Source organism: Crinia signifera, chromosome 6 (genome assembly GCF_055691185.1).
Source record: "Crinia signifera chromosome 6, ASM5569118v1, whole genome shotgun sequence".
Classification (NCBI taxonomy): Eukaryota; Metazoa; Chordata; class Amphibia; order Anura; family Myobatrachidae; genus Crinia; species Crinia signifera.
Window position 1 is genome coordinate 89,487,697 of NC_139222.1, and position 14,803 is coordinate 89,502,499.

The following is a 14,803-nucleotide window of genomic DNA, read 5'->3' on the forward strand; positions in this document are numbered from 1 at the left end:
GTCTGGGGGTGATGTCAGTCAGTGCTAGGCACTGGGTCTCTACCCTGCCGAGTACCCCTCTGACCAAGGTCGTAGGGGAGTTCTAGCAGGAGCGAAGGGGCTGCCGCGCTGCTGTCAGTATGACTGACAGCGGAGGCAGCCCAGCCGCATCATGCGGCTCAGTGTAAAATAAAACAAAAAATAAAAGCTTCTTCTGCAGGGGTGTGTATCACCGTTGCTGGGGGGGTATACACATGGAGTAATACATGCTTAATTTCTAAGCCATCTAGTCCGGTCACTTAGAAATAGCCCCTGAACCGCCCCATATGTATAGGCCTTTAGAAATGGTCAGCCATCACCTCTTTGCAGTGCATCGTACATGTGCCTTGTTCCTCTGAGCATTGCTAGAACCGTGTGGGTATACCATGAAGTCTATCCTGGTATCTATGAATAGATTATGTGCTAGCTTGTGCAAGATAAAGTACAGTTAGGCATAATGACTTCAACAGAAGACCTTTATTAAAGTTACTCTGTCAAGAAACAGAACAGATTTTCTGAGTGGAATGAGTTAACCAAGTATACACACCGGGCACCAAACCAAGCATCTGAATGCATAATAATGGCACATTACTAGACAGCTTTAAGCAAATGCATCTTATTTATTCACAGTTCAGAAGAAGAAAAAAAACAAACACATCTGAGAATGAATATAGAAAAAAGGCAAAGTTTCGTATGCAACTACAAGTGCTTTTTTTCTTGATAGACACAGCATATGAGGAAGTTTGATTAAACTGTACAATAAATTAATTGCATGGAAACAATCAAGACAAATATCCACCCTAAATACTTGCTGTATGGATCCTTGCCCATTAGTACAGAGACTGGATGCAGTTTGGAGAACAAGTGTAAAAAGGCCGGGGCTGTGCTTTATAGTCCAAGACTCAATACACTCTGACCATGCAGATACTCCTTACACAAGCCCCCTAGTGCTTTGTAACTGTTAGTGCTCCAATGTCGTCCACATTTACACCAATGTTACATTAGCAAGCTGGAGATATCCTTTGAGAAACTGGAGGGCATCTGCATTCAGACTTGCGCTGATCATAGATGGGACCTGAAGAAACCGAAAGAGTTATACTTGTTATAGCCTGTATCTTACAGGAACATAATTAATAAAACAGTCCAATATTATAGTTTAGAAATTGAATGAAACAAAAGTATGTATATCCATGTTCATTTAACAACTTGCATTTCAGAAAAATATACGAGACACATTACACTTTCTAATATGTTACAAACTGAGGTTCTATTACTAGCGGCACAAATATGTATTTAGTGTAATTTCCACCATACTCCTAACTAAGTGCTCAGTGTATTAGGTCACAGTTGTACAAAGTCTTACCCGGCCTGGACAGGAAGTAGACAGCTTGTGTAGAGACTGTGCCAGGAGGATTTTAGGATTATTAACCATTTCGCCAATAGGATCGTGCTCTTTCTTGCCTGCAAATGCCAGCTGGGAAAATGCTGTCTGGTAACCGGGAGTATCTTCAATGTCAATGAAATGTTCGTCATCGGGAATAGTGTCATCTTCAGGCAGCTCAAACAGACCAATCAGAGCCTGCAACAGAGGGGTCCTGAGGGAAACAAATATGGAGAAATGAATAGTTGACAAAAACAGATATTATACACAGTATATATCGAAGCATGTATATACTTGCATGATGTCATAATGTTTACATTTAGATGACAATTGTGGATTAGTAATTATATTAATGTAGTGAGCTTCAATGCTTTAAATCAGTGGTTCTCAACCTCGGTCCTCAAGGACCCCCAACAGTGCACGTTTTCCAGGTCACCCAGCAGGTGCACAGGTGCACTCATCAGTCACTGACACATTTTAAAAGATCACAAGTGGAGCTAATTACTTCACCTATGATTCTGTGTGGAGACCTTGAAAATGTGCACTGTTGGGGGTCCTTGAGGACAGAGGTTGGGAGCCACTGCTTTAAATGACCCAGATAAGGCACCATAGAGTGCATGTTCATTACTAGAGACAGGATTATATGCAACATAAAAAGCTTGAAATATGCTAAAATATGCTACATTACCGTAATTAAAAAAAGTAATTTTTAACTTATTTATTTAAAAATCATCATGCAATTAGTTGCAAATAAACCTCAAAAATAGGCCCACAGCATCTGTAGATATCTAGTGCTGTACACAGGAATTTTTTTCTTCCTGGCTGCTACAGCAGACTGCAGCGTCCAAAGCTCTTCTTGCATCAACTACACGGACCCTCATCTCCAGCGCCGATGGATCAAATGTCAGCATAGCGTGTGAGGGTGGCGCAGTGGAAGGCTTCTTCCCTGCGCCGCATACTCACTGTGACAGGGCATTTCCTCTGCGCCGTGTGATGTACAACCCTTCCGCCCGCCTCCTCTGCTGCAGAAGTCTGTCTCTTGGTGTAAAGTCCCAGGCCTGGGGCAGGCAAAGGTTCAGGAGCTTCGTAATGGTATCCGCCCCGACTGACTTTTATCAACATGGATTGGCAGCCTAAAGCAGTGTCAAACATAGCGTACATCCAAGGTTCCCCACACATATTGCCCCAGCCTGCACACTCTACCACTTCCTGGCCAGCAGCAGCAGGGCAAGGCAGTGCTGTGACTCGCGGGTGGAAAGGAGGCGGGGTCTATAATATGCACCATCACTAGATTTTAGGTAAAATATGCAATAACCAGTGAGCATGGGCAAAATATGCAAATATATATAATCCTGTCTCTATTCATTACGCTTTGTAATTTTCTCAGTTCTACTGTTAAATAAATTAAAACGAGTACTTGTTAGTGGTTCTATGCCTCTGAAGAGGCCTCTAGTCAGCATAATATGTCCTTACCACAGCTTTGTGTAATCAGGGTCCATCATTTGGGGACACTCCGTTAAAACTTTTGTAATGCCAACTGCACAGATTTTCTTCTCAACTGGCCCAGATACTTTCTGGATTTCAGGTATAATTATCTTCTCTACAACCATCCCAAACATCCTGTGAAAAGAGAAAGGTGTGCTCCAAGTCATTATGTATGGCATATAGAAAACAGAACAGTGGCCTGCCTACAAATCGGAACACACTGTCTGTGCACTGATGCACCCCGAGAGATCAGATTTTCTACAAATTCAGAGCCGTAAATAAATAATTCCTGGTGAAATAACTAAAGTCATTAAAAAAAGTAAACACATTCTCACCTGTCAAGCTGCAGAAGACAAATAACTCATTGGAAAACATTAATGGTGTTTTCCATTCTGTGGTTAAATCCAAAGGAGTATTTACAGCCTTCTTTGGCAAATTATTCAGACTATGGCCACTTACTCAATCCCAGGCAAAAAAATGCCAAAAATTCAACTCCGTATTCAATCACAGGCATTTTCTCCTGTTTTTTAGTACATTTACGCCCATGTCATTTCACTTTTTTTTGGGCAAAAACAAATTAGCTATATGTTTAGTGTCCGGGAGTCTCTGAAACACTACCATCTGCTGGCAGAGAGTGAAACTACATCTTTCTCACACATGCATGCACAAAGACGGTAGCAGACTAGCTTTCAAAGCTTTTGCTTCGAGGGGGCTTACTAGTTGGGATAGAATTACCGTGTATCCATTCACTTATTTTCAGTGGTAGGAAGAAAATCAATAGAAACATGGCAAATAAGAACCACTTCCAATCTACTCTGCCACTTTGTTATGCTTCTGATAACATGATGAAACCCTTTTTGATCCTTAGTTCTTTGTAAGATATCCTCCAGTCTATCCCATGCATGCTTAAAATTACTGTATTAGCCTGTACCACCCCTGATGGGAGGTTATTTAACTTACCCACTACTTTCTGTGAACAGTTTCCCAAAACTTCTCCTAAAGCGACCTCCCTCCAGTTTCATTTCATATCTTTGTTTTGTAATACTTATCTTACTTTAAGAATGTTTGCCTCCTGTAACTTAAAACCCTTGATATATTTGAAAGGATGTCATGCCCCCCACTTTCCTTACTCTGCTTTAAACTATACATATTAAGATCTTTTAGTCTTTCCAGGTAAAGTTACATCTACTCACTTGGGCTGGATGCTGTCTACCATTTCTTGCAAGGCAATGGCTCCATATTTAACACAATAAAGGTTTAAGAACACCAAATAACCTGGTAAAAAGAAAAAAAATGTAAATACGTTTATTGGCCGATACTAGCAACTGCTCATACTGGTAACATAAGAAGAAAATCATTTGGGGTTACTTGTGCCATTGTGGATACTAATTGAACACTTGACAATGACCAGACAGCAGTGATCCTCCCAGCGCTACTTAATGGGGAAGAAGAGTCTACTACAGCCACTGCTACCTAAGCATAAATAGCTACTGCATGAATTCAATAGGCAGTTAAGTATCTCCTGATAAATACTATTCTTCTAATACATAGGGGACTGAGGCTGGGAAACTTGAGCCTGAGCACCAAATGGTTAACATTTTTGGTAGTTTCACGGCGGCACTTCCCTGCGGATCGCATCGTATGCAAATATTGCATGCAATTTGATTCGCAATGCGATTTAGCACACCCTCACTATCTACATCATCCCAAAGCATGGCGAGTCCAGTGATCCCCACGAGGGGATGCGGTACATGTCCTTGCGACCTGTTCTTACCCCCACTATCCACTTTGGCGTGGAGTTGATTTTATAAAGTGTGGCGAGCGCAACGAGCCACCGAACCCTGCGGAAATTGAGCCCGAAGCGTGGCGAGCGCAGTGAGCCCCACGAGAAGACACTGATTACTTGACGTGTATTCCGCGTCCACTCCCCACGCTTTGGGCTCGGTGGCTTGCCACACTTCATATAATCAACTCCACGCCGACGTAGATAGTGGGGATATGAACAGGTCGGGATGACGCGTACCACGCTTTGGGCTGACGTGGATAGTGGGGGTGTGCTAAATCGCATCACAGATCGAATCGTATGCAAATATTGCCAATATTTTTCCCCAGCAGCTCAGACTCCCTTCGCCCCTATACCCCACCCCCAGTCATAGAGTTAAGTAAATTCAAGGCAAGCAGAGAGGAGAAGGGTGTCCGTCACACACACTCTCCAAACACAGTGGATGTAACCAGAAGGATGTGGTAGCAGTACAAAACCCCTCAAACCAGGTTTATTAAGGTGGATGCATTGTGTCCTCTACTAATTAGCAGACCAGGATTAAAACATGGAAGAAAAAATAAAAATGTTCTTACAGGGATAACTCAGGGATGTCCTAAAGCTATCCTTCTAAGGAAGGGAACAGGAAACACTCCTGAGCTGAGCTCTACAAAGCAGCTCCGCAGAGGCACCATGAAAATGGAGCTTCACAGCCAGTCTGCTTAGTAGCCGGTCACTTAAGCATACAAAAAGCAAATCAATATTATGGAAATCCTTAGTGATGTCCACATAAATCTTGAGGCCCCCACAATATCTAAAGCCGCCTCCTCCGGTAAATAGTCTGGTACTTAGAAAGAACTATGTTGTAGTTGATGTGAAATGGAGAAACAATCTTAGTAAGGTGTCTCACTCGTGTGGAAAATCAGAAAATGGGAACAGAAAAACCATGCACTCAAGTCCGACACTCTCCGGACTGATGCCAATAGCAAGAAGGAAGTCAGCAGACAGATGTCAACAGTGTCCAAACGTGGTACTTATATGTTAGTTGGGCGCCCACTATAGTAAGTATGCTCAAACCCCCACTATCCATGTCGGCATGGAGTTGATCTTATATAGTGTGGCGAGCGCAGCGAGCCCGAAGCATTGGGAGCGCAGCGAGCCCCGCGAGGGGCCGCGTAAAACTAAGCAAATAGCTTAGTGGGCGCCCAACTAACATAAGTACCCCAAACGCTCAAGGGAGGGAGAGAATTGGAGCCCTAAGAACCAAATACAAGTCCCATGGAGCTACCAGAGGTACAAACAGTGGTTGTACATGAAAGACACTGCAAGAAAGTCCATACATTGGATATCCGTCCAACCTGCAGCTGGAAGAAACCCAGCGAGAGCTGAAATCCTTCAATTAATATGAAATATGAAGGGCCAAATTCAGACCTTCATGCAAGGGGGAGACAGGACTCATGAAAGGCAGGAATTATCTGTGGTTGTAGCCCAACACCGGGTATAGTAGCTCCTCCAAATCCAGGAATAAAAAGATGGCAGACGGTGGCTTCTGGTAATTAACAACTGTGCCAATGACTGACCAAGTGAATCTTTTAGCTTTAAGGATAGAGCTCTGAAGAGCCACCCAGGATAATAGCATGGGTACGAAGATGCAGCAGAGGGTCAATGTAGGGGTCTAGAATATCCGGGTACCGAGCATGTCATGGTCAAACTGAGGGCCTGATTCTGAACTAAGTACAAATTTGTTTGGAAAATGGGCAAAACCATGTGCACTACAGGTGGGGCAGATGTAACATGTATAGAGAGAGTTAGATTTGTGTGAGTTATTTTGTTTCTGTACAGGGTAAATACTAGCTGCATTATTTTTACACTGCAATTTAGATTTCAGTTTCAACACACCCCAGCCAAATTGAACTCTCTATACACATGTTACATCTGCCCCACCTGCAGTGCACATGGTTTTGCCCATTTTCCAAACAAATTTGTAATGAGCTCAGATCTGAATAAGGGCCTGAGTCCAGAACTGCGCCTCCCTCCAGCATGAGTTTGCGGAGGACCCATGGAATCAGTGTGATTGGAGGACAGATGAACAAAATGGGGGAAGGTCCATAAAACAGCTAGGGCATCCACAAGTAGAGAATAGATCCCTAGTGCGCTAGAAGTACCTTTGTAACTTTAGGCTGAGCTGAGACTGGCAAGCCCCAGTGGCAGACCATGAGAGGACGGCAGTCCTGGTATAGGACCCACTCAGTGAATGTCCTTGCAGCAAGCACGGAGGCACTCTTAAACCCAGATGCATCTGGCGGTGGCTCCCCTGGCTGAGGATAATCTGCCAACATTGCTTGGGGTAGGCAGAAAGGTTGTAAGTGTTGTCCTTTAGGATGACCACTTACGGATACTCCATAAAAATAAGTAACAATTAATAAAGAAGTCAATATGAAGCTACTAAAAAGCAGTCTCACAAGCAGTGCTAGTTCCTGCAAGCAACAAACTAACAGGGATGCCTGTGGCTAATGCAGCCCACACACGCACCGATTCCAGCGTGCGTTGTGGGCTTAACTAGCACACACAGCATCGCATCGTATGCCTTGTGCATACGATGTGCATGCGATGCGATGCTGTGCTAGAAAAAGCTAGTACAAAAAGTATGTGCAGCACATACTTTTTGTACTGTACGATGAGGTGCCGCGGGAGCGTGCACCCCATCGTACAGCATCGCACCGCCGGCATCGGCGCGTGTGTGGGCTGCATAAGGGTAGTATAAGGGAGAGAAAGCCTTGGCTGATGGGAAAGAAATCTTAACTGTTTGGTGTCCAGTCTATACATAGAGTTAAGCTTTGTGTTCCCAATGTAAGGCAGACTAAAACGATGCCCACTAGCACCCACATATTCATTAGGTGTAGATTGCATTTTTCTCCCCTCACAGCTGCATAGGCACCTGACTGACAAGAAATGTACGAAAGGCTGGTTTAGATAGATTTGTTGGATCTAAAAAGGTGTGCAATAGGTGTGATAATTAATGGCTGACAAAAACAATGACATTGCAAAGTAGGACACCCGGTATTTATAGAGTGGGCATTGCCTACCAAAAACAATTTTCCCTTCTCCATGAAAGCATAGGTAAGAGGACAACAGGCACATCCCAAGCAACTTACTTTTCACAAACTTTGTGGTTTTGGAGTTTTGTAGCCTCTGGAAAAGCACAATGAAGATCTGTCGCTTGTACTGATCCACACATTCTCTGCAGAACAAAGGTTGTACATGAAGCTACAGAATCATTATGACTTTTCATTCCGTTTATAGATCAAAAAGTGAAAAGTAGTCCAGCAACTGTGTAATACAGAGTTTTTATTTTCTAGCTGTCTGTTGTCTATTTTTCTAAGGACAGTGGTGAACATCGCCTTTATCACTAAACAATATGCAAATTGTGCGAATACATCTGGCAAATCATAACAGCATCTACCTTACAAAAGGACTGCTACATTACGCACACTGGTTAGGAAGCTGTCAGACCTATTTTATTGTGGCAAGTGAAGCATACACAGCACATTAACAATGACGAGTTATTTGTATATTATTTCTCCTTAAAGGCTTTTTTTTTTTTTTTTTAAATGCCCTTGTTCCGGTATAATTTTATTAATCTGCATATTTGCTAATAAAATCACACCGAATTTGTTTTAAAAAGCATTTTTTTAATAGAACAGAATAAAAAAAAAATATACACAATTTTGGTGAAATGTTTGGAAGAAACATACTAGTGAAGTGGTTCAAAGGGAGTGGGTTTAAATTATATCCTGCTACCAAGCTACAAATATCACCCAAAAACAAACTGATCCAAGTGGAAAAGGCCTGGTGGAGACACGGACTATTCTCCAAACTATGGTCAGACCATCAGTGTGCAGATGACTCAGGGGCAGATTTATTAAGCTCGGTGAAGTGATAAAGTGTCTGGCGTATATCACCGGCCAATCAGCTCCTAACTGTGAAGTTACAGGCTTGATTTGAAAAATGACAGGTAGGAGCCGATTGGTCGGTGATAAAAACCAGACACTATCACTTCCCCGAGCTTAATAAATCTACCCCACAGTGAGCACCTGGTGCCAGAGGGGGTGTGGACTAAAAAGGAAGTCATTTCAAAATGTGTTTTCATTATAATGACATTCTTGAGAAACAAATTAGCACAATCTATAATTAATGAAGATACTAAGCCAGAAACAAGAAATATTATCTATCTATATCACAAATCCCATGAGGTGGGAACTGATACTTACATCGGTAAGTGCTCAATAATGCTGTTCAGCAGATAAAAGCCTTGATGGTCATTTGCTTTAGATGCGATGAGTTTCTGAAAGACCCCTAGAAGGCCAGGCTAGAACACAGGAAACCAGATTAATCACACCACAGCACTGTGTATATCATTCATGCAAGGATTTACATTCTAAGGTACAAATCAGGTTGCGGCCAGGGTTTTCTACCACCTCCATCGCAGTTATGTAAGCTTGGATACAAACTGAAGCGATGGGGATTCGTTCCAACATCACAACGAATACCCATCAGCCCATACACACTGGATAAATGTCAATGAAAGATCGAGCGATCACAGTTATACCCTTCATTAAGATGCATGGTGTTGCTAGATTTGATATGCAGCACGTCAAACCTGGCACCATCGCAAGCACACACATATATATAGCTGGACCAATACGCCCGATATATCGCTCAGTGTGTACCCAGTTTTACAAATGCCTCTTCATCACTTGTGGCAGAACAATGTTATCAGCTTTGGTGAAGCAGAACACAGCTATATTGGCTGTTACACGCATCCAGTTATAAATCGTTGTAACACGAGTCAGAAATGAAGATTTGAGACTACTCTTAAGGACCATAGATATTAGATAACACCCCCATGGATCACTTTAATGTCTCAATCACAAAGGAAACTGAACTTACACAAATCATATGGATTGGGAAATGTGTACTGTTTACAAATAACAAAAGAGCATACGCTGCACTCGGCATATGGAAGATGCATATACTCGGGACCCATGTGGCAAGACTCAGTATATAGAGAATTTCAATCTTACTCTACATCCTAATTGATTAAACATTCACCACTAAACACATTTTTTAATATGGTAAAACATCACAGCTTCTCATAGCAATCCCTCTGCTGTCAGGGTAACAGAACTGACATCAACTTACAATTTTATCTGCAGCGCTGGTCGCTATTGTCCTGGCTCCTCTCTCCAGGTAGGCTTGTAACAGTCTCACTAGAGGAGGAATGTTTCCCGTTCTCTCCCACAGAACCGGTTGAAGGAGGTGGGGGAACAGGACCATGTAGGACGTGGGAATATCATCTTTGTGCATTTCCAGGAGCAAAGACATAACTTGAAACACGTACGGCATGAACTCTACAAAGAGAAACAAGGCACACTAAAACACTGAGACACGTGATGTAGAGGACAGGAAAACAAATGTTATGTCCATTATGATGCTGAAATTAAGTATACAGAGTACACATCTGGCAGATGGATATGTTTCTGGACCCGTCCTGCAGACCTATGTCCTGCAACTGGCCAAATAAAATGTTTCACATGAAAATAAATGCTGCAAAACCTCTGTTCTAATATTAAAGTCTGGATAGGGTATTATCTATGTACAGGGTCACCAAGCAGAGATTTCAAGATGCTATTTGTGGTGTTCCATCTTTTCACTGTTCTAGCAGTGAACAGTGGTTAGCATGTGTATTATGCCTCAGTGTGTGTGTGTGTGTGTGTGTGTGTGTGTGTGTGTGTGTTGGCTGTCATAAAACCAATACAATTAGGAAATACCTCTTGAGGGCTACGTATATGTTTAGTGGTCCCTGCATAATACTTTATAGTATAAAGCCATGGACCCAGTGTAATGTCATGGCTGAATAAAAGGTAAGGAGCTAATGGATTACCACATTACTAAAGCAGGTTTAGTAGAGTCCGGCTGCAGAGCTCTCTCATCACCCACCTTGCACATCATTTTGTAGAATCTCTGTAAACACCAGGAACAATGCCTCTTCAAAGCTACTAACAGCAGCTGGGTTAGCCCTGCATGTGATACGTATTGACAGGCAAATGGACTCAAACAAATAATGATTGAAATGAGGTTTGCTGGGATTCTGCAAAACAAAAACATGATCAGATACAAAATACTGTCTGAGTTACTGTAAAATAAAGAGAGGAGACACTGACCTTACTAACGGCAAGGAGCTTTTGAGTCAGTTGAGTGATTACTGAAGGGATATATGGGATGATTGCTTCCTGGAGCAGTGAGAAGCTCCTCATGATTGCTGTTTTAAAAATAAAAGAAGACTCATTCAAGGAATATACTGTGTTTTGCTGTGGTCCAGGAGAGACTAATCACTAGGTCTGGTACACAAGAGAAAATCAAGACTGAAAAGTGGAATGATGTTGGAAATCACCAAGCATACAGATGTGTCATTTATATCTTTGCAGTGGCCTGCAGCATGTATGCCTTGAAAAAGATCGAGGCACCTTGCAATATTATGGAATCATGGGTGCGAATCCCATGAACTCTCCCGCCGGCAAGCCCCTGTGTCAAGGCATACTTATTCTGCAGCGCACTGCAAAAGATATAAAAGGACACATCTGTATGAAATAAATCAACAGAATTGTGCCAAGCGTGGAATTCTAATACCCCTACCTACCTTTCATGATATATTCATTTTCTGAAGAGCCAGGTAACGACAGTGCTTTAAACAAACTAGACAGGAGCCCTTCCACATACGGTAACATATCGGCTACAGTGATGCTGGTGATAGAACCAAAAATGTAACAAAGTTACTAGAATCACATTATAAACTAGACAAAGTTAGTCTCCAATAACTAGATCATAAGATGCCAAGTATAGCAAACCTTTATACACAACTCATACATTAGACTGAACCCTAGATTTGAGGCCAAAATTAACTCTGATAAAAGGAAAATACCATGCAGTGAAGGTACGGACGAAAACATTCTGAACAGATTGGGAAATCAAGGAGGGGGAGAATAGCTGACACTTGTCAATGCTGACAGTGCCTAGGAGAGTCTGGAAGCCCATCATGATTGCGGTAGAGCAGGCATGTCCAAACGATGGCCCTCCAGCTGTGAAAGTACCAGTCCCAGCATTCCTTGCCACAGTTTTGCTAATAGGGAATGCTAAAACTGAGGCAAGGCATACTGGGATGTGTAGTTTCACAACAGCTGAAGAGCCACAGGATGGCCGGCCTGTACTAGGGCACCGCTGTGGCATGAGGAGAGATATTAGGAAAGTACAGGCAAGCCACAGGTTGTTGTTTTTTTGACAGAGGTGAAACTAAACTCCCTATTTGTCAGTACAAAAAAAAAGGATATACACATTATGGCAAAATGACAATCACAATTATGCAAGTTGTGCTGGCGATAGAGTTGTGACTAGGGTGGCCAATCCTGGGATCAGGCTCAGCAGGATCCCGGGATTTAGTCTCAAAACATCTGGGATTAAACTGCGCATGCGACTGAGCTTTCAGAAGTGGAAAACCAGACACCATCCTCAGGCTGCTGAAAATGGATGTCAGTCATCTCTATGGAAGGAGACTCGGGAGAGACCATGGTGGACTGCCTGCTGGAGATCGGGCACGAAAAGCGCAGGAAAGGGAGAACAGGGTTAAGTCCCTTCCCTCATCGTGACCTTACTACCCTACCCCCTGCCTGCGAGCCCCACACATAGGAGCACTAGCAAAAATGGCAGAAGTGGGGTTCCAGTGTCCATCAGCTCCTGAAAGTCGAGTTAGGCACTTTTATTACATCCCAAAAAAGTCCTTGTGCCTAAATAGTGATGGTCTGGAAGTTATCTCATGTTTGTTTAGGGCATGAAATGAAGATAGGGGGCAGCTGTAATACTAGGGTACCAGGGAATACACTCCCAACTGTCATTTTCAAACCCAGCATGTAATCACTCTCCACTTCAATTTTCAAGGCTTAGTACTTCTCACCCTATATATGCAAAGGAAACAAAGGTGCATACTGTCCCATGAATCACTTCCTGTATGGTAAAAACAAGCAGTGGACAATCCATCAGCTGCAGTGCATTAAGGCCCCCATACATTTGGCCAACGCTGCTGGACGGGACGCGCAGTGGCAGGTATTAGATTTTAAAATACCTGTCAAATGACTGGCCGTTCTCTGATTGGCTGGCTGAGAGCTCAGCCAATCAGAGAACAGCTAGTCATTTGACAGGAATTTTAAAATCTAATACCCGCTGCGTGCTGTGCTGATATCTATGATCATCACCGCCCGGCCAGGTCAGCACTCCCCGGCGCCGCCAGCTTAGCACTCAGGGATCCGCTGCCTGCCCCACTGCTTCCCCGGTGTCTGCATGCCTATGCCTGTCAGGTGGGCAGGCATATGCATACAGGGAGGTCAGACGTGATCGTATGTACTGACCGTCCGACCTCCCTGATCCGGTCCGATGCGCACGGGACTGTGCATCGGATCAGATATCACACACCTGCGATTTTGGGCAGATTTCACCCGATTATCGGCACAAAGTGCCGAAATCAGATGAAATCGTCCCAAAATCGCATAGTGTATGGGGGCCTTTAGACACAGTTGCTTAACCGAACACATACTGCAGAAACAATGTCCTCACAGCTATTATCCCCTTCAACAACAACCGAACTAGAGAAACAGGCAGATCCCATACAGATTTATTCAGCTCTCACGAGAGAGCAGACAGACACTTACAGGGTGGCATTGGATGCTCCCCCTCGCATAGTGAATAACCTCTCAAGTGCATGTGCTGCGTATGTGTGAACCACAATACTTTCCGCCTGCAAATGAGTGATCAGGAGAGGAATCGTCGCTAGAAGTTGCTCTTTAGGAACCTAATAAAAGGAAAACAATGTAACCGTAGGAATAAAACACAATAAGGATTTTCAGAACAGTATAAAGCACAGACTGACGTCACTTTTTTAGGAAAATGAAACCAAAACTTGGAAATCTTTGTAATATATAACAAAAAGTCAAAAAAACATGTGAGGACATGTGATATATAAGCTCTAGTGACACAACAGGCCACACTGTACACAGTCTGTACTGACAATAGCAAGCACACAGGATAGAAGACCCCTCATGTTCAACTGTAGCAGTATTCCATTAGTCGGTACACATACACAAGTCACACAATGCCAGTTACCTGATTCCTGAAAAACATAATATACTTGATTCCATCTGCTTTAAGCACGGGGTACTCATTAACTGCAGGAGAAAATAAAAACCAACATGTACAACGGCAATTATGTATATAGGAGAACCAGATTAGTCATTTGTGCATTGCAGTCCTACAAGCATCTAAATTGTATGGGTGTATGAGGACACAACAGGGCAATTTCTCTGTGGTTGTGAATGTGTAAGAAAGGCAATGCTTAGCCAATATGTTATGCAGGATTTGTAAATCCACTGAAATATAGGGCACTATTCAGACCTGCTCGCTTGGCTGCAAGTGTTCGGAGCTCAGCGAGCAGGTAAACGCAGCTGCACACAGAGGGAGGAAATCATTCACCATTCAATTATGTTCCCCATACTCGCAGCACCTAAGTTTAGACTCGGTGCTGCGAAGGCTGCGGGGAGAAGGTGGCCGATGACTAAGTCAGAGGTCAACCCTCCCAACTGCCGGGGAATGCCTGCGCTCCCAAAAAATAACGGCGTCATGCCACAAAATGCCAGCAGGGTGTGACTCTATGGAGCGACGGCTCGCGCACTGTGTACCTTGCGCATGCGTTCCATAAATAGCTCTGGGTATGAATTCGTAGCCCAGCAAGCGGGTCTGAACCAGGTTTTCTTCCATCCCACCACATACAATAAGCACACACAAAACCCAGAAATAGCTGTATTAACAAGTGAAATCCCTAATCAATAAGTTCCAATCTTTTGATCACTTCTTAAACTCAGATTTGACACTCACTATTTGAAGACTTTAGGTCAGGAAGAATTTGATTGACAAAGAATTCAGTTAAGTTGACAAGTTCATTGGCTTGCGTTATCCCATGCTGTAAGGGAAGAAAAAATTCCAACCATTATTTGCAAAATAACAGCAAAGATAAGTAAGATTTAACACTGCTGGCTTAATGTTGAAACTTGTACACT

General features: G+C 43.1%; 1 protein-coding gene across 2 annotated transcripts in view; it reads right to left on the reverse strand.

Annotated features, from left to right (window-relative positions):
- Positions 1–476: 476 nt before the first annotated feature.
- Positions 477–14,803, reverse strand: part of CSE1L (chromosome segregation 1 like) — a 32,086-nt gene continuing 17,759 nt past the window's right edge. For both annotated transcript variants that reach the window (XM_083146418.1, XM_083146417.1), the window contains exons 14-26: positions 14,622–14,706; positions 13,854–13,915; positions 13,403–13,542; positions 11,344–11,447; positions 10,868–10,965; positions 10,644–10,794; positions 9,846–10,054; positions 8,915–9,012; positions 7,799–7,884; positions 4,078–4,159; positions 2,873–3,019; positions 1,382–1,613; positions 477–1,093 (exon numbers count right to left, since the gene is read on the reverse strand). In XM_083146418.1, coding sequence (XP_083002544.1) covers positions 1,004–1,093; positions 1,382–1,613; positions 2,873–3,019; positions 4,078–4,159; positions 7,799–7,884; positions 8,915–9,012; positions 9,846–10,054; positions 10,644–10,794; positions 10,868–10,965; positions 11,344–11,447; positions 13,403–13,542; positions 13,854–13,915; positions 14,622–14,706 — 1,584 coding nt within the window. In that variant the 3' untranslated portion in view covers positions 477–1,003. The remainder of the gene's footprint in view (positions 1,094–1,381; positions 1,614–2,872; positions 3,020–4,077; positions 4,160–7,798; positions 7,885–8,914; positions 9,013–9,845; positions 10,055–10,643; positions 10,795–10,867; positions 10,966–11,343; positions 11,448–13,402; positions 13,543–13,853; positions 13,916–14,621; positions 14,707–14,803) is intronic.